This window comes from Leptinotarsa decemlineata, unplaced genomic scaffold (genome assembly GCF_025532065.1).
Source record: "Leptinotarsa decemlineata unplaced genomic scaffold, Ldec_3_MD MMD2_tig00026294_RagTag_RagTag, whole genome shotgun sequence".
In the NCBI taxonomy this organism is placed as follows: domain Eukaryota; kingdom Metazoa; phylum Arthropoda; class Insecta; order Coleoptera; family Chrysomelidae; genus Leptinotarsa; species Leptinotarsa decemlineata.
Genome location: NW_027412674.1, coordinates 8039897 through 8057997, shown reverse-complemented (window position 1 = coordinate 8057997; position 18101 = coordinate 8039897). Strand labels below are relative to the sequence as shown.

The following is an 18101-nucleotide window of genomic DNA, read 5'->3' as shown; positions in this document are numbered from 1 at the left end:
ATGATGGTGAACCCAGAGAATAGCAATCTCTTTTTGACAAAATGGATTAGACTTTCGCGGCTGAGGTTTTCAGTGTCACCGTTTTTTGACTTTGAAAGCCGTGGATTTTTGGAATTTTAGATTTCAGAAATTACAAAAATCCACGGCTTTCAAACTCGAAAAACAGTGACACTGAGAATCTCTTTTTGAATTCATTCTTCAACTTTTCTCAAGTGTTTCGTCTTTCAAGGAAGAACCTACTCTTTGGAATTAGATTAAATCAAAACATTAAAATAATGAAATCAAACTCCATTTCTAATCTCAGCAATCAAATCCACTTTGATTAATTTCTACTAAATAAATTATTTACAAAAGTATCATCTTGTTAAAAATACAGATGCTATACTAAAATTCCAGAATAGTAGGCACTAAATTCTCAGAAATATTGCATTAAAAGAAAAAATTTGTCAGGTTGTGATTCTATATTTCACCATGTTCTATTTAAATCATAGATTCGCAGTTAAATAGTCATAAAATAACGGACGTGTTTCATTCATTAAAGCAACTTCCTCCTAATGAAATGTATTCAACAGCATCAACGTTTATTAAATGAATATAAAACATGTGAATTATATTCGGCGACTTAAATTTATAAATGGCAACGTTGCGTTCACAGAGATGTTCGTGGGGCGAAAAAGAGAACGGCAGATTAAATTTGCCATAAGATAAAGAGAGATATGAATATTGGCTCATCAGCTGAGCACGGCTAGGTTAACATTCATGAGCGTAACAATCGTTGAATAATACATAAAGCTTTTTTTTCTTTGAACTGTTATTATAATTTAGTTATAAAGATTAAGGTCTGTTTCAACATTGATGACAGTTTAGGAAATTCTGTTATGAAAACTCTAAAATTGGAAATACCCTTTTCAATTATATAATAAATAAAGATATTTTTTAATGATACCTACCCTAGATGAGCAAAAAAAAAGAATTATACACTTTCTATAAATCTAAGAAGTCATAATGTAGTCGATGTAACAATATTAGATACCTATATTTCTAGAAAAAGGACTAACATTAAATAAAAAAAAATCGGGTAACAACCAGGTGAAAGCAGTCAAAGCAAAAGCTGACGTCCGAATTTATCTGAAGGAGAAGAAACTATTATATACAATGTGTATTGTGGGCTCCGTGAACGGAATGAAAATATGTTGCGTAACGACATAGTTAATCTGTATAGTGATTTAATTAGAAAGTGTTGACGAGAAGTGTTCACATAAATTTTAAAACCTTTTAAGAAAATGAAGGTGTTTTATTTCTACATCAAAGCAAATGAACATTAAATTTATGAAAAGAGGTATGAAAAGTATTAATTCATGTTTTATTTCAGATTATAAACATCGTTCATCATTTTACAAAACTGTGTAAAATACTAATGGTAGCTACTTTTATCATAAAACGTTTTCACATTCATTACTTTACTAACACCCTACCCTGTACATCCGATCTCAGACTTTTTTATGACGATTTATTTCCAAAAGATGCAAATTTTTTATAAGAATGACTTTTTGTCTTAGAATTAATAATACAGATTTTTCTCCTCTGAGCAAACTCCATCCGTGGACCCACTGTATATATTTTTTATATAATTAATATAATTTTATTATCATTTGTGAATATAGTTTTTAAATACTAGCAACACATTTGAAATTTATTTGTCCTCATCAGCAAGAGACCGATTAAGGCAAAAACGTCAATCATTTCTGAGAATTTAGTGCCTACTATTTTGAAATTATATTATAAATTATATATAAATACATACATTCACCAACATAGTGGGTGACAAAAAAAATAATTTGATGAAATTAAATCAGGAAATCACTCGGCGACTTTTTTCAAGTCTTCAGTCTGTTTTAAGTCTTTTCACAGAAACCATTTCACTTCCTTGTGAATTAGAGTCTTCTGAAAACGTCATATGAGATGATGAAAAGTCGGTGGGGCCTTGAGAGTCACTTACAGTTGAGAAACCTGAAATACAAAAAAGATTGTCAATTTAAGACTAGTAGACAAGGCAATATTGTGAAAATAATTACAGACACTAAAGACGCACATACCTAGAAGAGGTATCTATGATATAAATAAGGATAATAATAATAATAATACATTTATTTTCCCAAAGATGATAAAACATATAGGAATAGTCACTTATAATCTAAAGAATCACAATAAATCTGATGCAAGAAAGATGAGACAGAACAATGGGATAATTTTCGGAGTCGAATGTTCCTGGTCTTTGAATCAAATATTTCAGAACACAGTTTTTCAACGTGTGGGTCGCGACCCCCTGGGGGGTCGCAATGCTTCTGTAGGGGGGTCACGCAAGGATAAAAATCTACCTCAATAAAAATTAATAAAGTTTATAAAGAGAGATTTATTAAGAAAATGTTAACAAAAAGCATATATTGGTAAAAATTTGTACATATTAATACAAACAAATTAATAAAAATCTCTCTTGAACAGAAAAGTAATGTCGTAATTCTTGTTTCAAATTATCTAACACCGTTTTCATACCAGGGTATACTCCTTTGATGTTTATCTCACATCTGACTTCTTCAATATAAGACTGTGTCAATTTTCTTTGTGAAGCCATGTATTTTGTCTTTTGCAGTGATGCCATTTTCATCTTGCCCTTGAAGACTTTTATTCAAGATATTTAAACGGTCAAATACATCAGAAAGAAAAGCTAATTTCAAAAGAAAATCCGGGTCACAAATAAATTCAGAGTATTCCGACTTGGTCTGCTGTAAATATATTAAAAGTTCAGCATGGTCAATACTACAACCACCTAACCTCTGTATGGTAAAGTAAATTTTGGTGGAGTGCCTCCATGTCTTCACAAATAATCCGAAACAATCGTATCTTCAACGCTTTTCTTTTAATTGAATTTACAATAATATTTAGAACTTGACTCTATTCCTGTGGCAAGGTTTTGGCTGCAAGAGCTTGGCGATGAAGAAAGCAATGCATCCAAGAAGCGTTTGGCATTTGTTCTTTCAATTTAGCAATAAATCCACTTTTTGCACCAGTCATAACTTTTGCTCCATACACTACAAATAGCAATGCATTTTTCTCCCCAATCAATATTCATATCTTGCGTAGCTTCAAGGAACATGTTATGCAAGCACTGACCTGTAGTGTTTGAAAGAAGTGCTCTACAAAATAGTATTTCTTCCATTAATTTTTCATTGGATTCAAAACGCACAAAAGCGACAAACTGCGCACAACCCGCAATATCCGCAGATTCATCAAATTGCAAGGAAACAAAAGTACTTTCTTTTATTTTTTCAAACTTTAGGCAATTGTGTGGGGTTTTCCTGTTTTAGCCACACGAAAAACTACTCGATAACTAGCAAGCAACGCTTTTTCATTTAGGTTGGACATTTGTACTATGGCAGTTTTTTGATGTTGAAGAGCTTTTAATTTTCTCTCAAAAAATTCCACGGGTTTATCTTTTTCATTTAGATGTTTTGTGTTGAGGTGGCGTGCTAACTTCGATGGCTTCATGCTTTCTCTTGATAAAGTTTCAAAGCAAATAACGCACTGCGGTTTATCACAGTAAACCCGAAATTTTTTTGGTTTTGATCCACCACTCCCGCTAGAAGTTGACGGTTCTGTTGGTCTTTTCTGGAATTCATCCATTTTCAATTATTACAAATCACTTCAACTAAATACGTGAAAAACGGAAAACAATGATTTGCCCTCGCTACACAACTGAACGGCTGACAATCACGCGTGTCACTTCCTTCATACCCCGCGATGCCCCCGGCAGCGCTCGTTTCTCGGCCGGACGGCCGGCATCGGCCTTGGTCGTTCGTACCTATGCGCGTAAATTGCGTTAGTTATCAATTGGCGACTTTTTCGATGTAAAAGAATGTTTTTTACGTACTTTATTATGTATTCATATGCTAATTATTAAAACGCATCAAAATGTATGGACTGAATATTTGTAACATAAAATAATAACATACATGAAAAAGGGGGCAGCAAGGGGGTCGCATGATATTTTTTCTTACTAGGGGGGTCGTGTCATGGAAAAGGTTGAAAAACACTGTTTTAGAAAATGTCACCACATTTGAAACGATGGCTTGCATCCAAGATCTTTATACCCGCGGCTTCGCCCGCGTAGAATTTGGTTTGTCACATTAAGTTTCGTGACAGACCATTTCAAACAAATTACAATGTTTTCTCATTATTCCAAACCTTCAGGTTTCCAACTTCAAAACTGACGAAATTCAATGCAATCTTCAAACCCCTATTTCTCTCCTTTGGGGGTGAACATTCCTGATTCCTTTTCTTGATGCTTATTTACGCTATACAAAGAACCTTCCTGCATATTTCAAGATTCTAGGTTCGGTAGCTTCGGCTGTACATTAATATAAGAGCAGGCAACAGCTAGTAATTTATATTTCTACTTTAAAAATACAGTAACTAAAAACATATGCCAACTGCATTAAGTAATGAATAGTTTCGAGAATCAAATTATGTTACTTATAAAGAAATTCGCAAACCAACACAATTGTCAACGATGTCTGTCCTCACGCGTCTGCCCGCATTCTCGGCGATGACGCTTCATTGCTTAGACCTCTCCTCTACCCCCGCGCATCGTCCCCCGTCGACTTACAGTAGACGCGATGCATACTGGTTTACTTATCGTGATTTTAAATGATTTGTTCAAATTACTTAGTGTAAAAGACAAAGTTTATCGTTTATTTATATCAAATACTTAAAACGACAATTGTATCAATTTTTATAGGAATTTGACAGATATTGTAAAATGTGCATTGTGAAAAAGTAGGTATTTATGGCTCAGTATTTTGCATATAGTGGCTACCCAATACCCACATAAGAGGTAGATATATGCTATCGCGGACTTTTATTTTGAACTACTTAACCCTTTCACTGCTCAAGACGAGTATACTCGATCGTTGGTATAGTGCTTGAGACGAGATAACTCGCATTTCAAAATTAAATACGACCTGACTGCTCCAGCCGCATATTGTCAAGAAGGTATTTCGCACAAGCCAATTGGAGCGAGAAATTAACTGCAATGGTAACACTGTTGTACAGCTGATTAGATAAACAATAGTTCTAGTGATAGCAGTGCGTTTTTAAACCTGTTTACATAAACAAAAGGCAGTGTATGTTAAGTGTTTTTATTGTTTTCTGAGGTGTATTTGTGTAAAATTATTTAAAGAAAGAAATATTTGACTAATAAAGAGTTGAAAGAGATTCTGCCTAGAAGCGATGATAGTGACCAAGAATATGAGTCGCTTTCGTCAGATGACGAACTATCTGACACTGAAAATTTGCAAAATCAACATGAAAATGTGATAGATTTACAGAGCTTCATTTTGAATACAAATTGATGATTCAAGCTCAAGAATCGAGCAAGAAGAACTCCCTTTACAAGGCAGATTTGAATGGTCAACCAGACTTCTCACCTTATGTTTACGAATTTAACGAATCCAGTTCAGGCGGCAAAATTCAAGGTACTTCAGCACTTGAGTTTTTTGAATATTTTTTTTACCCCAGATATAATGATGTTGACGGTAAAGGAGGTCAATAAAATGAGGAACTTTTTGTAGCAAATAAAAGCTTCATTCCATAAAATGTTGTTTTATTGAACTTTAGTTTTTTGTTAATCGTAAATAAATGCTTACTATCGTAAAATTTTATGATTGTAAGCTTTTATTTTCGATTACAGTTCATTTAATTGAAACCTAAGGTATTTTTTTATCGTAAAACGTATACCCCGTTGCACTATGAATTTCACTAGTTCGGACTTCCATTGTCTACTATATAAAATGATTTGAAATCCCTGAAACAACTAAAAAAGAAGAATTGAAAATGAATAGCTGAAAATAACAATTATATTAACCAAAATAAACCTGAAATGAAATAATAGTGAAATAAAATACAAGTAAAAATAGAACAATTGAATAAATAAAAATAAAGAAATGAAAAAAGAAAATAAAAATAAAAAGTGGAGAGATTCCAAGTCACGTTAGTTCACGACGTTTCGATTGTTAGTATCTACAATCGTCTTCGGGTGATGACTGAACTGATTCCTCCGAGAGATGACTATTTATAGGTCATTCGAGTACTTTCACTTATCCCCGCTTTCCATTTTCCGCTTCACTGGTTCCGTGGGAGATGACCGTTTTGGCGGGAGTTGGCCATTTTTGGCTTGATGATGGGTTTCCATATATTGCGTATTTCTACGCTGGCTTGGCTGAATACGTTGTTGGACAACATGTATGCGGCTTCCTTGAATTTTCTCCTAAACCAATGTTCCTCTCTGTGCAAGATCTCAGCTTGGGGCCACTCGATGTTGTGTTGATGGGTCCAAACATGGTCTGCTATTCCTGATTTGCTGGTTTCCCCTCGCTGTGTGTGTTTCTTGTGCTCGGCAATGCGAACATTCAAAGGCTTCTTAGTTTCACCAATATAGGATTTTCCGCACTCACATGGTATCCGGTAAATGCAATTCTTGGAATCGCAGTCCGCGTTTGGTGGCCTGGTTTTCGTGAGGCTGCTACGGATAGTGTTACCGGATTTGAAGCAGGTTCTGCACGGTCTAATAGAGTCTTGTCAAGGTAGCTCTCAAGGAGCAAGACTTTTTCAGACTTACTTAATAGTTATATTATAACAAAAATTACATAAAACCTTTGTTGATTGTAGCCTATATGTTATTCTGATGTATAAGCTGTACTTATGTAAAGTTTCATCTAAATCTTTTCAGTCTTTCAGGCGTGAAGGAGCCATATACATACATCCATCCTCACAAACTTTCACATTTATATTAATAGATATAGATGTCTAGACTCGTTAGGTTAGGTTAGTGATTGAGTCTGCACTACAACCTACTAAGGTTAAGTGGAAGAGCAATTGAATGATGACTTGTCATCATGTAAATTGTCGCCGTTCATCTTCATATAATAAATGAACTGTACCTGATTGATTTGCTTTAAATGTATAAGGAGATAATAAATAAATAGTATTATTATTGTGGTTCAGAACAATAGGTCCAGCTGCTCAATAATGCCGATTTCTTTATCCAGTACAATTTCTTTCAGGTCAGACATTCAAAACCTGATTCCGTCTAAGATAGCACAGGCACAAGGTATGTGCTCTGAAAATTTTCTTACAATCCAGATGGTCAGTATTCGTCACAAAACCTTGAGCTATGTTTATGACAAGTTCTGATTTTAAAAGGAAGTGAGTCTGCAATTTGTTAAATAAGCAGCTGTTAGAACTGCTTCTCCCCATAGAAATTTAGAAAATCTTCTTCCATAGATTATAGACCTATCTTCATCCAAAGATTTCAATTCACCTCATTTCCGTGGGAACAAAGAACTGTTCACTTAAAATGTATTACGTCTGCCAAAGTCTTACAGATTTTTCAAAAGATACTCTCATTATCTCCCAATGTGGGAATTCTTTTGCCAAATTGTGCTGTTTGTATGTGATATGTAATCTTGGAACTCATAACTAAAATGGATGTAATCATTCTTTCAAAGACAGATTTCAATGTAGGTTACTATTATTTCTTTGGGGTTATAGGATAAGATAGATTTATTCACCAGTCACAAGTTTATTCAATTCATAAAAATTCAAGTTTCCATTTGTTACAAGAAAATAAATATTTTGAAATAAAATTTCGAAACATTCATCTCTCCCAACTACCTACACAGTAGGTTCTGGTAAATGCTTGCAGAAAAACAACTACTTTCCCGGCTTATACCACGCTGGATATAAAAGTATATCCGACAGACATTTATGCACGATACCTCACAGAGGTTATCCTCGCAGATTATCCTGCTGCTGGATGAACAAGAAACATCTGCAAAACTAACCTCTGTGAGGTATCTTGCATAAATGTCTGTCAGACATAATTCAAAATCCAGCGTGGTGTTAGTCAGGGAAGTAGTTGTTTTTTGGCAGGCATTTACCACAACCTACTGTGTAAGAAGTTGGGAGAGATGAATGTTTTGAAATCTTCATTTTCTTGTATATATGTATCTCTCCTCTATACAGTTTCAGACACATTATGATCTCCATTTGTTACCTTTGAAAACTTATGACTTGCCATTGCCATTCTAGGTTAATCACCAACTGATGCATGAATCCACTTATGGATGGACAAAGCAGCACCTATCAATTGAAAAATCCTACAACTGTTCAACCCAGAGGGTATCATCTAACTTTTATAGTTGTTTTAGCATAATAAACTGAAGCTACAACTTCATAGATATGAAACATTAGGCATTTGTTGACTAAAGAATTTCAAAATGCAGTACCTACAATATCACTTCGCTAGTGTGGTAATACTTACAAGTATTCGAATCTTCAGCAAGACTGAAGTTCGAGTTTGAGTTCGAAGTATCCAGTACTGTACTTTTTCTCATATTCTCCTTATTATCTCTATGTTTTGAGGATTTTTTGGGTTCATGACTAGTTACTGGTACCCATTTATATATTTTCATAGTAGTGTCTCCAATTGTAACCCATTTCTTTTCCCTGAAATTTAAATATTCGACATCATGGTAGGACCCTATTTTGTTTTATATTTTTATTACTCACCAATGCCGGACTTTGTCTATAACATTCATAACTTTTTTAATATCATCTTTGGCCCTACTCCGAGTTTCTGCACGTATAGAACGCGACATTTTTTTCTACAAAGTGTTTTATACTCTATCAATAAAAATGTGATAATATAACTTATATTATATTATTGAAGATGACAGTTGATGATTTATTTTGATAGACCGCAGATACCAGAGTCAGGACAGCAGCGGCAAAACAGTAACTTCTATGCTGAGACCGTCGGCCAAAAAGCCTTCAAATGTCAAGCACAGAATTGTTAAACAAAAAGACAACAGCAGTAGTCAATAGTTTAATTGCTACATTTACTGGCGACTTTGTTACTGACTCTTGCCACAGATTATCATTATCGTTTTGAAGCTCGTTCATGATTATCCAATTGGATTATTGCAGTTCCTCCTGCCCTACCTGGACATTGAAGAGATAAGTTGTAGGTTTATAATTTACTTGACGTAGTTTGAAAATTTTATTTGACTAATAGATGTATTAGCTTTAGCAAAGGCTTCTCAATACTTGCTTATTATCACATAGTCCCCTTTTCCAGACTCAACATTTCTGAGATCAAGAGTTTTGAACGACTGTATGCAGTATTGTTTACCTTATGCCTCACGTTACTCAAGTAATTGACATCTTACGACAGACAAAAATATGTAAATCTGTGTTTAAACCATCCTTTCCGTAGGAGTTTTCAGCACCAGAATTGCAGAAGGCAAGCTAATTGGTTGTTCATAAATCAAATTATCTAAAAGAACAATTCGTTCAGGCCAGTCTCAAATTACCTATACTGAAGAATAATGGACTGTCACCTATCATAAAACCACTACTCTCCTGACTAATACCACGGACGACGTTGGATGACAGGTGTCAGTGCAGGATTCTTCACTAAAGTTACTTCTGCATATACTGTTGGCGATACAACTGCCGCAATCGATTTTCAATTATTGGAGCACACAGACCGTTTGGCCACTTGTCAGTGCAAGGTAGTGTCTATCATCAACATAAAGTTGATGATTTACGATATTTGAAAATCGAATTCCTTCAGAGTATCATTCCTCGAACTAGGCTGAAGCGAACAACAAACAACATGTTTGTCATTAGCCAGAGGAGTAATTGTTTTCTGATAGGTGTCAGTCCATTAACCTATAGTGTAGGTAATTTGAGACTGGCCTGAACGAATTGTTCTTTTAGATAATTTGATTTACAGCCGGTGTCCAAGTATGCCCACTCAATTTGTGATGTCCATAAAGCATCACTGCAATAAGAACGAAGGCTTTCCTTAAACCCACAGATTTGGATTCATTATGGAAAACGTCACCATAGTAAGTGCGCATCCTTGAAGACTGGCATAACTCAAATGATCCAAAGGAACGATTCATTCAGGTCCGTCTTCATTTACTACACATTAGGTTCACGGACTAACACCCATCAGAAAACAACAACTCTCCTGACTAATATCACGAAGGTCGTTAGATTATATCAGACAAGTGTTAGTGCAGGTTTCTTCACAGAAGAAATTTCTGCACATGCTTCTGGTAATTCAACTGCTGGAATCGATTTTCAATTATTGGAACGGGCACACTTGCAGACCGGTTTCGGGATATTTGGCCAGTCATCAGTGAACGGTAGGTACATCAACACGAAGTCGATGATTTCCCATTGAGAAGGGTCAATATTTGACCCTTCGCCGAAATATTCTCAACGTCAACTTCGTCCCATCTCTTCAGGATGGGTCGTTGTGAGCTTGCCGTGAGCGAAAGTAATGACGTCATGAGTGATGTTTTCGAGGCGACCACAACGATCCCGGTCATTATATGGAACGGTTATAGGAGCATTTTTATCGTTGTGAGCGCTTAGTGGAACGCACGATTAATGTATTTTGATCGAGTAGATAGGACGATTAACTTTTGGCGGGAATTACAGATCCGGCATACGATCAGTGCGAGCTTAATACACCAAAATATGGGTATTTCTATTGATATATACATTTAAATATTTTAATGTTAAAAAGATTTTTATTCATGAAATGAGTTTGGTTGGAATTTTCATTTTCTCTTGAATCTCATCTATAATGCCTTTCAAAAAAGTAGAAACCGTTTTTATCGACTGAGAAAGCTTATGTTTTTTCTTTTTCTTGTCCAGTTTCAAATCATGGCTGATTCTGTCGAGTTGCGTATGAGTGTAACGTCGATAAAACGAGTTGATCCATATGTTAAAGACATTTTAGCAAACGCTACTCACGTTGCATTGTACATTTTCAATATATCTACCAACGCGTGGGAAAAAACAGAAACCGAAGGTGCGTTATTTATTTACAGCCGGAATGGGGAACCATTTCACAGTATCATGGTTATGAATAGGTTGAATACCGACAACCTAATCGAACCCATTGTTAAAGATTTCGACTATCAAATGCAAGTACCTTTTCTGCTGTACAGGAATTCAAAGAGTAAGATTTTTGGAATTTGGTTTTTCAACAAAGAAGAGTGTGTAAGAATTACTTGTATGATTGAATCTCTCATGGAGGGGCTCAAGGATAGAAACGACGAGAAGTCCAAAAAGATTGACGGTAACGTTGATATCTTTAGTATGTTAACGAAGGCACAAGAAACTTTCAATAGAACACCTGTTAAACAAGAGGGTCCAACAACGTATTCATCCACTCCTAGGGTTCCTGATGTGACCTCCCAAAGTGTTATGGATTTCTTCGCTAAAGCTAGTACTAAAACTTCTCAAAAGCCTAGTGTTTCAGGAAGCAGTGGGGAAAATGTTCTTCAACGACTCATGTCTAATCCAGCTAATACTGTTGAACATATAGAGAAACAACAGCGTTCCATTACACCACAGGACCACTTGAATGTTCGTCAGAAAGTCACGACTAATGCTGATAGAAGAAGTGTTCCAATCACTTTTCCAGGTTCAAGTTCCAATGATATCAATTTTAGTTCTGAGAATGGCTTGAATTTGAACACTCATTCAGTCAGTCAAAATCAAAACCAATTAAAGGCAGCTTCGCCACTCACTCATTTGCTACATAATCAAAATAGATCTGATAAGGAGGATACAAATGATTTGCTGGGAACTTCATCATTTGCTCAGTTTTTGGACACTCAGAAACCTCATTTAATGACTCCAATGATGTTCACCAATCCAACAGCCAAAGAAAATCTAAACGATTCAACTGAAGAAAAACTGGAACAAATGGATTTGTTAACTGAGAAGCAGTTGGCACAAGCTTTGATCTACTTGTTGAAAAATAACTCTGATTTTACCAGGCAAATCCATGAAGCCTATGTGAAATCTATAATGGAAAGGGTAAATCTCAACAGTAATTCTTTAATATAAATGATCGATTATTTTTATCAGTTTTGTTATAATTGACATCATCTTAATTAGATGAAATTTTTGTAAATGGCAAACATGTTGATACACTGACTGATTAAAAAAGCCGTAGATTTTAAATTGTGTATGTACTGATTACTCAAATTGATCGTTGATTTTGTAAATAACTTTGATGACTGACAGCCTCTCATCATCCGCACTTTTACTTTATATTTTACTTTTGACAGTAAACTTAGAATTGTATCTTTTGCCTGCCTTCGTGTAGATTCGGAATATGTCAATTTACAATTTTCTGTCATGATTTCGGCTTTGACGTGACCTGTTTAATAGAATAGAAAAATTGCTAAACAGAAAGTAAAATAAAAGTATGAGTATGGTCTGTGAATCAGTCGAAACTGTGAAATGTAAAGTTAGTTGTATTATTTTAATTGGAAGGCTTAGAAACTTCTCAAATTTTTTTTTAATGAATGCAATTGACAGAAATCTCAACCCAAGTGTAGTGAATGTATACTACCTTTTGAAAAAGATCCGCAACAATATAATCTTTACACATTGTTCACTGAGTTAACTTAAGACTCCCTCTCTAAGGTTTGTAATAAATTGTCAGGTTTAAGTAGAGTTCCAGTTTTATTTTTATTCATTATTTTTTGTAGTTATAAAAAATATTAAAATTATTAGTTAGGGAGGTATTCATTGCAAGGTTTGTAAAATCTGGTTACATGAAATGAAAGTGTTGAATCAGCAAAGAAATCTTATTGTATTTCAAAATATAATTTGTCTTAAATTGTAAAGATATTGATACAACTTAATTGCACCTTATTTTATGGTTTTTATATAATTTTTGTGTTGAAAGATGTTTCTGAGCATTTGATAATTTTGCGATTTTAAAACTTTATTGTATTATATAATCTTGATTTTCAGGCGTTGAAGTCTAATATATTTCAGAAAGTATTTCAATGCAGGACTTTGAAATATTTGTGGAAGTAATACTAACATGGATATTTTTTGTACAGATCTCGATATGAAATGAAAAATAGTAATTGTAAAAATGTGATCTAAATTGGACAACAAAAATGATGTGGACTTAAGGAATAGAAACTGTTTTTTATTGTCTAATAACTTTTCTAGATTTAACAAAAACTGTAAATTATTGTATTGACCATATGGTCCATTTTATCTGCAGGACTGGAAAATTTTTTTTAGTTATATTTTTCAGTTTTTTAAAGATGCTTTGAATAGTAGAGCATTTTCCAAATGTATGTATTTAAACTGAATATTTCTGCCCTTGATTACTCACTATGATTTTCAATCTGTTGACATAATATTAGTATCATTTGAATTTTATTACAATTATGTAAAACTTGACAACAGTAATATATAGTTACGCTGATTCGTTTTTGAATATTTGTTGTATTATTGTGATTACCAGTGATATCTTCTCTCATGATAATGTCTATTAGAATATATTTCTAACTCCATATGAAATTGATTTTAAATTGTTGTATGTCCAAACAACTTTAGTGTAGAAGTTTGGGTTGTCAGTAGGCTCACAGTCGTTTAGAGACTTTCCTTTGTTCGTCAAGTCATGAAGTGTGATAATAAAAGATATTTAAGTAATGATGATTACTAAAAAATAATATATGAAAGAATTTTAGTAATATATGAGAATTCATACATGAACATTATCAAAATGTATATGTTTTTATTGATGATGTTCTGTGTTGTTGATGACTGAGACAAAATCACATTAAAATGTGGATGCAGTTCAAACATTTATGGGTGTGAGAGAGAACTTATTCGGCAGGTGCAACAATGAAGAATTGGAAAAATAAATTGAGGAGTTTTATGCGAGCAGAGGTCGAGAATGAGGAAAGAATTTCGTTGGAGCCTCCAATGTCTTGAAAAGGAAATAAATATTTCCAAATAAAATATCGAAACATTCATCTCTCCCACCGTACCTATACAGTACTTTCTGGTAAATGCCAAACAACTACTTTCCCGGCTAATATCACGCTGGATATTGAATTATATCCGACATACATTTATATAAGATACCTTACAGCGGTTGCAGAAGTTTCTCGTTCATCCAACAGCAGAATCATGCTGAGATCAATTAAGTAGATCACCTATAGACCAGTTTTGAGGAATTACTCCTCGCCAGTGCAGAAAAAATCTCGGACAAACGATAGATTAGTTTCTAGTTCATATGTAACATTTTCTTCTAAAATTTTTATATAGTCTCCGAAAATTACGATCAAGATGATCCTACGTGGCAATACGAAACGAATGACACCTTGATCGTAATTTTCGGAGATTATATGAAAATTTTCATATTTTCAAGAAAATATATAATATATTATATGAAAATTTTCATATTTTCAAGAAAATATGAAAATTGTCATATTTTCAAGAAAAAATGGTACTGTGAACTAGACTACAACAGTGTGCTTGGGATTTGATTGATTTCGAAACGGACCGACTGCATGTATGAAATCTTCGTCTAAGAGAAACATTGTTAACCGGTAACAGCTCCATCTCGTGAACAAAGCTCTAAGCGAGGAAGAAATATTGATACAATTGCACAAATATGTAATCTGTGATAATTGATGTAAATATTTCGAAATACATATTAATTTTCTTATATGTAAGTATCTCTCTTCGATAGTGTTGATACATGGAATGTGTGTGTTTCTTGAATACTGTTACGTTTTTCCCCGTGGGTTGACCAATAATTGACTACACTGAACAATAATGAAACTTAACTTTATTTTACTTCAAATACAACAAACAACTTCAACTTTTATTCGAATGTAGTAGATGAGGATTTTATGTCGGAAGTTGCTTATCAGTGTTTGAGAGATAACGATTCGATTGTGCTTATGAGAGCAATAATATTAGATGAACAGGGTGTTGTTTCAAAACACATCAATCAAATGGTATACAAGCTATACGCAGCGTTAAAGAAAAAACAGGGCTGCTTGCGTTAGAGAAAAAACATGGCTGCTTGCGTTAAAGAAAAAACGGCTGCCATCACGGTATACATGTTGTGTACAGCGTTAAAGAAAAAACATGGCTGCCAGCGTTAAAAAAACATGGCTGCCAACGTTAGAGAAAATACATGGCTACTATGTAGGTATATAGGATGTGTTTGCAGCGTTGAAGAAAAGTTGTCATGAAGGTATACAGGGTGTGTAGCGTTAAAGAAAAAAACATGGCTACTAACGTAACATAAGGATGATGGTGACCAATATATGAATTAACAAAGTTTCGGATCTATACAATTCATCGAAAAACAAAATAGTAAGTCTATCTCCTTACTAGATCGCTTCGCGTACCGCACTGTAACTTCCACTTGACTGTCTCGACGGGGAAAGATCAATAATCCACACACATCACATTTTTTAAATGTTGTTTGTTGAATCTGCTTTACTCTCATTTACCATTCTACAGGTCGGGTTGATGTGGGGGCTTCGCTCCACTCACTCAATCGACCTATGTGTGAACCTGTGCTTCGAACTTGGAGGCCGAACGGTAGATTTTCATTTGTTATCTTCTAACTCGGATTAAGAATCACACATTAAAAAGTAAGACCTTAGTTCGCACAAGTTTTGACTTTTGAGAGTTGCGTTCGTAGGGGGCCGACAGCTGGTTAATGGAAAAACTTAAGTGCATTTCTTTAATGTCCCCCCCTTTAATTTTTTGAACGGATCAACTCAAAAAATTGAAATTTGCGATAATGAAATTAATGCATGAATACTTCATTTTTAAGTGAATTTGACAGATGAAACTTTAAAGATAGCGGGAAAAAAAATAGACGCACACACTAGGTTATGTACATGTGATGATAACTCTCTAGCCGATTTGAACCATTTATTTTTTGCAGGTAAAAACCATGTTCAAGAAATACAAAAGCAACTGTCCACACTTACATCCCTCAATATTCAACTCCCGGTAATCACAAGCCTTCTAGCGATGGAAAACAAGTTGATCTGTGATGCACGGATTAGTTTTGTGATAAGAAGTAAAATAATTATATGACTGACTACCTATATCAAACACTCTGTGGTAAAAGGATAACTCCAATGAGAATCCTCCTCTTCCACACACACAACCCAAAAAACACATGTAACTTTAGTTTACGTTTTATAACTCATTCTTTCAAATTTGCTACTTTACAATACTTGGTAAACTTGAAGAGGTACAATTGCCTATGTTGTTATTACTTTTACTTGACTTGATTGAATACCTGAATTTACAGTTCACAATGCGGATGTGCCAATTTAAAAACCGGAGAGTAAATTAAATCGAATTGATCATTTAACAGGTTGCACCCGCAATGTTTATGCTTGTGAATTTCCAAGGATTCTAAATAATTGAGTTTGCAACCCTTCCTTGCATAGTGCAGAATTTCCGTATCGCTTAGATTCGGAAACTTGTGGTTGCATGGAGTTTATAAGCTTAAGTTTTCGAAGTGTAATAGTGTTTATGTGGGACAATGCGGACGGAATTTCCAAAAACGGTATGCTGAACATGAAAGGTCGTTCAGACTAGGAAAAAATGATTCGACGTTTTCAAACCATTCCTTGGCATGCAACCAAAAGTTTCCGAATCTAAACAATACGGAAATTCTGCACTATGCAAGGAAGGGTTGCAAACTTAATTATTTAGAATCCTTGAAAATTCACAAGCATAAACATTGCGGGTGCAACCTGTTGAATGATCAAATTGATTTAATTTACTCTCCGGTTTTTAAATTGGTACATCCGCATTGTGAACTGTAAATTAAGGTACTCAATCAAGTCAAGTACCTGTATTTCTATTAGTACCTACAGGAATGAATGAATCATTGTTAGTTTATTGTATAAATTTGAGAATGTCCGTATAGGACGAAAATGCAGTTATTAATAAAAGTGGTAGAAAACATAGAAATTTTCATTTCTCTTTTCATTATGATCTCCTACCACCTAGTATTTTTGAATATTTATTGAATAATTTGATTGCTATCTTTTTGGATTGGAGTTTACTGTACATTGTGGAAGACTTATAAAAGTTCAGTAGAACCTTTGTATATAGACTAACCATTAGACATTAGATAGACTGATGTTCGTAGGGTGACACACAGATGGCACTACAATTACTCCATATGATTTTCAGTTAACCTTCAAAAGACAATGTGTACAAATTTCATAGCTGTCGGACTATTAGTTTGTGGGATAGAACATTTTGAGAGAAGTAACTTTTGTTACGTTTGAAGAAAATGGATGAAACCAAGGCTTAGCTTGTTGAGCATTATTCGAACTTTATACACCAGGAAAATCAACCTGTGAGAAGTGGTTTGCTAAGTTTAAACGAGGTGAAATTAGTACCGAGAACGATGCAGGCAGTGGATGTTGCTACCCCAAAGAATTTGTTACAGACAAAACATATAAAAAGTTGGCATATTGTGCATGAATAATTGGGTATACGAAAGGTCTATCCAAAGTGGGTGCCGCGCGAGCTCACAGCCGACCAAAAACAACAACGAATTGATGATTCTGATCAGTGTTTGAAGCTGTTCCACCATAAAAAAAACCCGAATTTATGCATCAATATGTGACAATAAATGAAATATGGCTACGTTATTTCACACCAGAATCAAAACGATGGTCATCTGAGTGGGCTGCACGTGGTGAATCGTCTCCAAAGTGTGCAACGACGCAACAGTCGGCTAGCAAGGTTATGGTGTCAGTGTTTTGGGATGCACATGGTATGATATTCATTGACGTTCTTGAAAAGGAGAAAACCATCAACAGCAACAACTACATTGCCAATTGAAGGGGTTATATTTTTTAGGAGTGATTAATTTTTGGGAAAGAAAGTTTTTGGCTTTCTACTACTCCATCTTGATACAAAAAAAAGGATGAGGGAATTTTCCAAAGAAAGGAAAGAAGTAACTCTATACATGGATGTGTAGATCATGCAAAGAAGTAACTTTCAGACACAAACTGAAAGAAAGTCCTCCTGAAACAGCTACTTTCATATAAACATTGAATTATACGAAAGAAAAAAATTCTTTCGAAACACTGAATTATACAGAGGATAATTTTCTCTACTCAGTTTGTATTTCAAACATT

At 34.5% G+C, this 18101-nt stretch overlaps 2 protein-coding genes across 2 annotated transcripts; one reads left to right on the top strand and one right to left on the bottom strand.

Annotated features, from left to right (window-relative positions):
- Positions 1-273: 273 nt before the first annotated feature.
- On the bottom strand, positions 274-8851 carry BCL7-like (chromatin remodeling complex subunit BCL7B-like protein). Its single transcript, XM_074180276.1, has 3 exons — positions 8626-8851; positions 8378-8562; positions 274-2010 (listed from the first exon to the last, which is right to left on the bottom strand). The coding sequence occupies exons 1-3, from the start codon at positions 8712-8714 to the stop codon at positions 1886-1888; spliced, it is 399 nt and encodes a 132-aa protein (XP_074036377.1). The 5' UTR covers positions 8715-8851; the 3' UTR covers positions 274-1885.
- Positions 8852-10769: 1918 nt separating this feature from the next.
- On the top strand, positions 10770-13390 carry DCP1 (decapping mRNA 1). Its single transcript, XM_023172890.2, has one exon. The coding sequence runs from the start codon at positions 10798-10800 to the stop codon at positions 11989-11991; it is 1194 nt and encodes a 397-aa protein (XP_023028658.2). The 5' UTR covers positions 10770-10797; the 3' UTR covers positions 11992-13390.
- The last annotated feature ends 4711 nt before the right edge of the window (positions 13391-18101 follow it).

Bases quoted from the DNA above. Each gene is read 5' to 3' on its own strand.
- DCP1 (XM_023172890.2), top strand. From the start codon at position 10,798: ATGGCTGATTCTGTCGAGTTGCGTATGAGTGTAACGTCGATAAAACGA.
- BCL7-like (XM_074180276.1), bottom strand. From the start codon at position 8,714: ATGTCGCGTTCTATACGTGCAGAAACTCGGAGTAGGGCCAAAGATGAT. The intron at 8,563-8,625 runs GTGAGTAATAAA...TTTAAATTTCAG, and splicing joins ATAGACAAAGTCCGGCATTG to GGAAAAGAAATGGGTTACAA. The intron at 2,011-8,377 runs GTAAGTATTACC...TTTGTATTTCAG, and splicing joins TGCTGAAGATTCGAATACTT to GTTTCTCAACTGTAAGTGAC.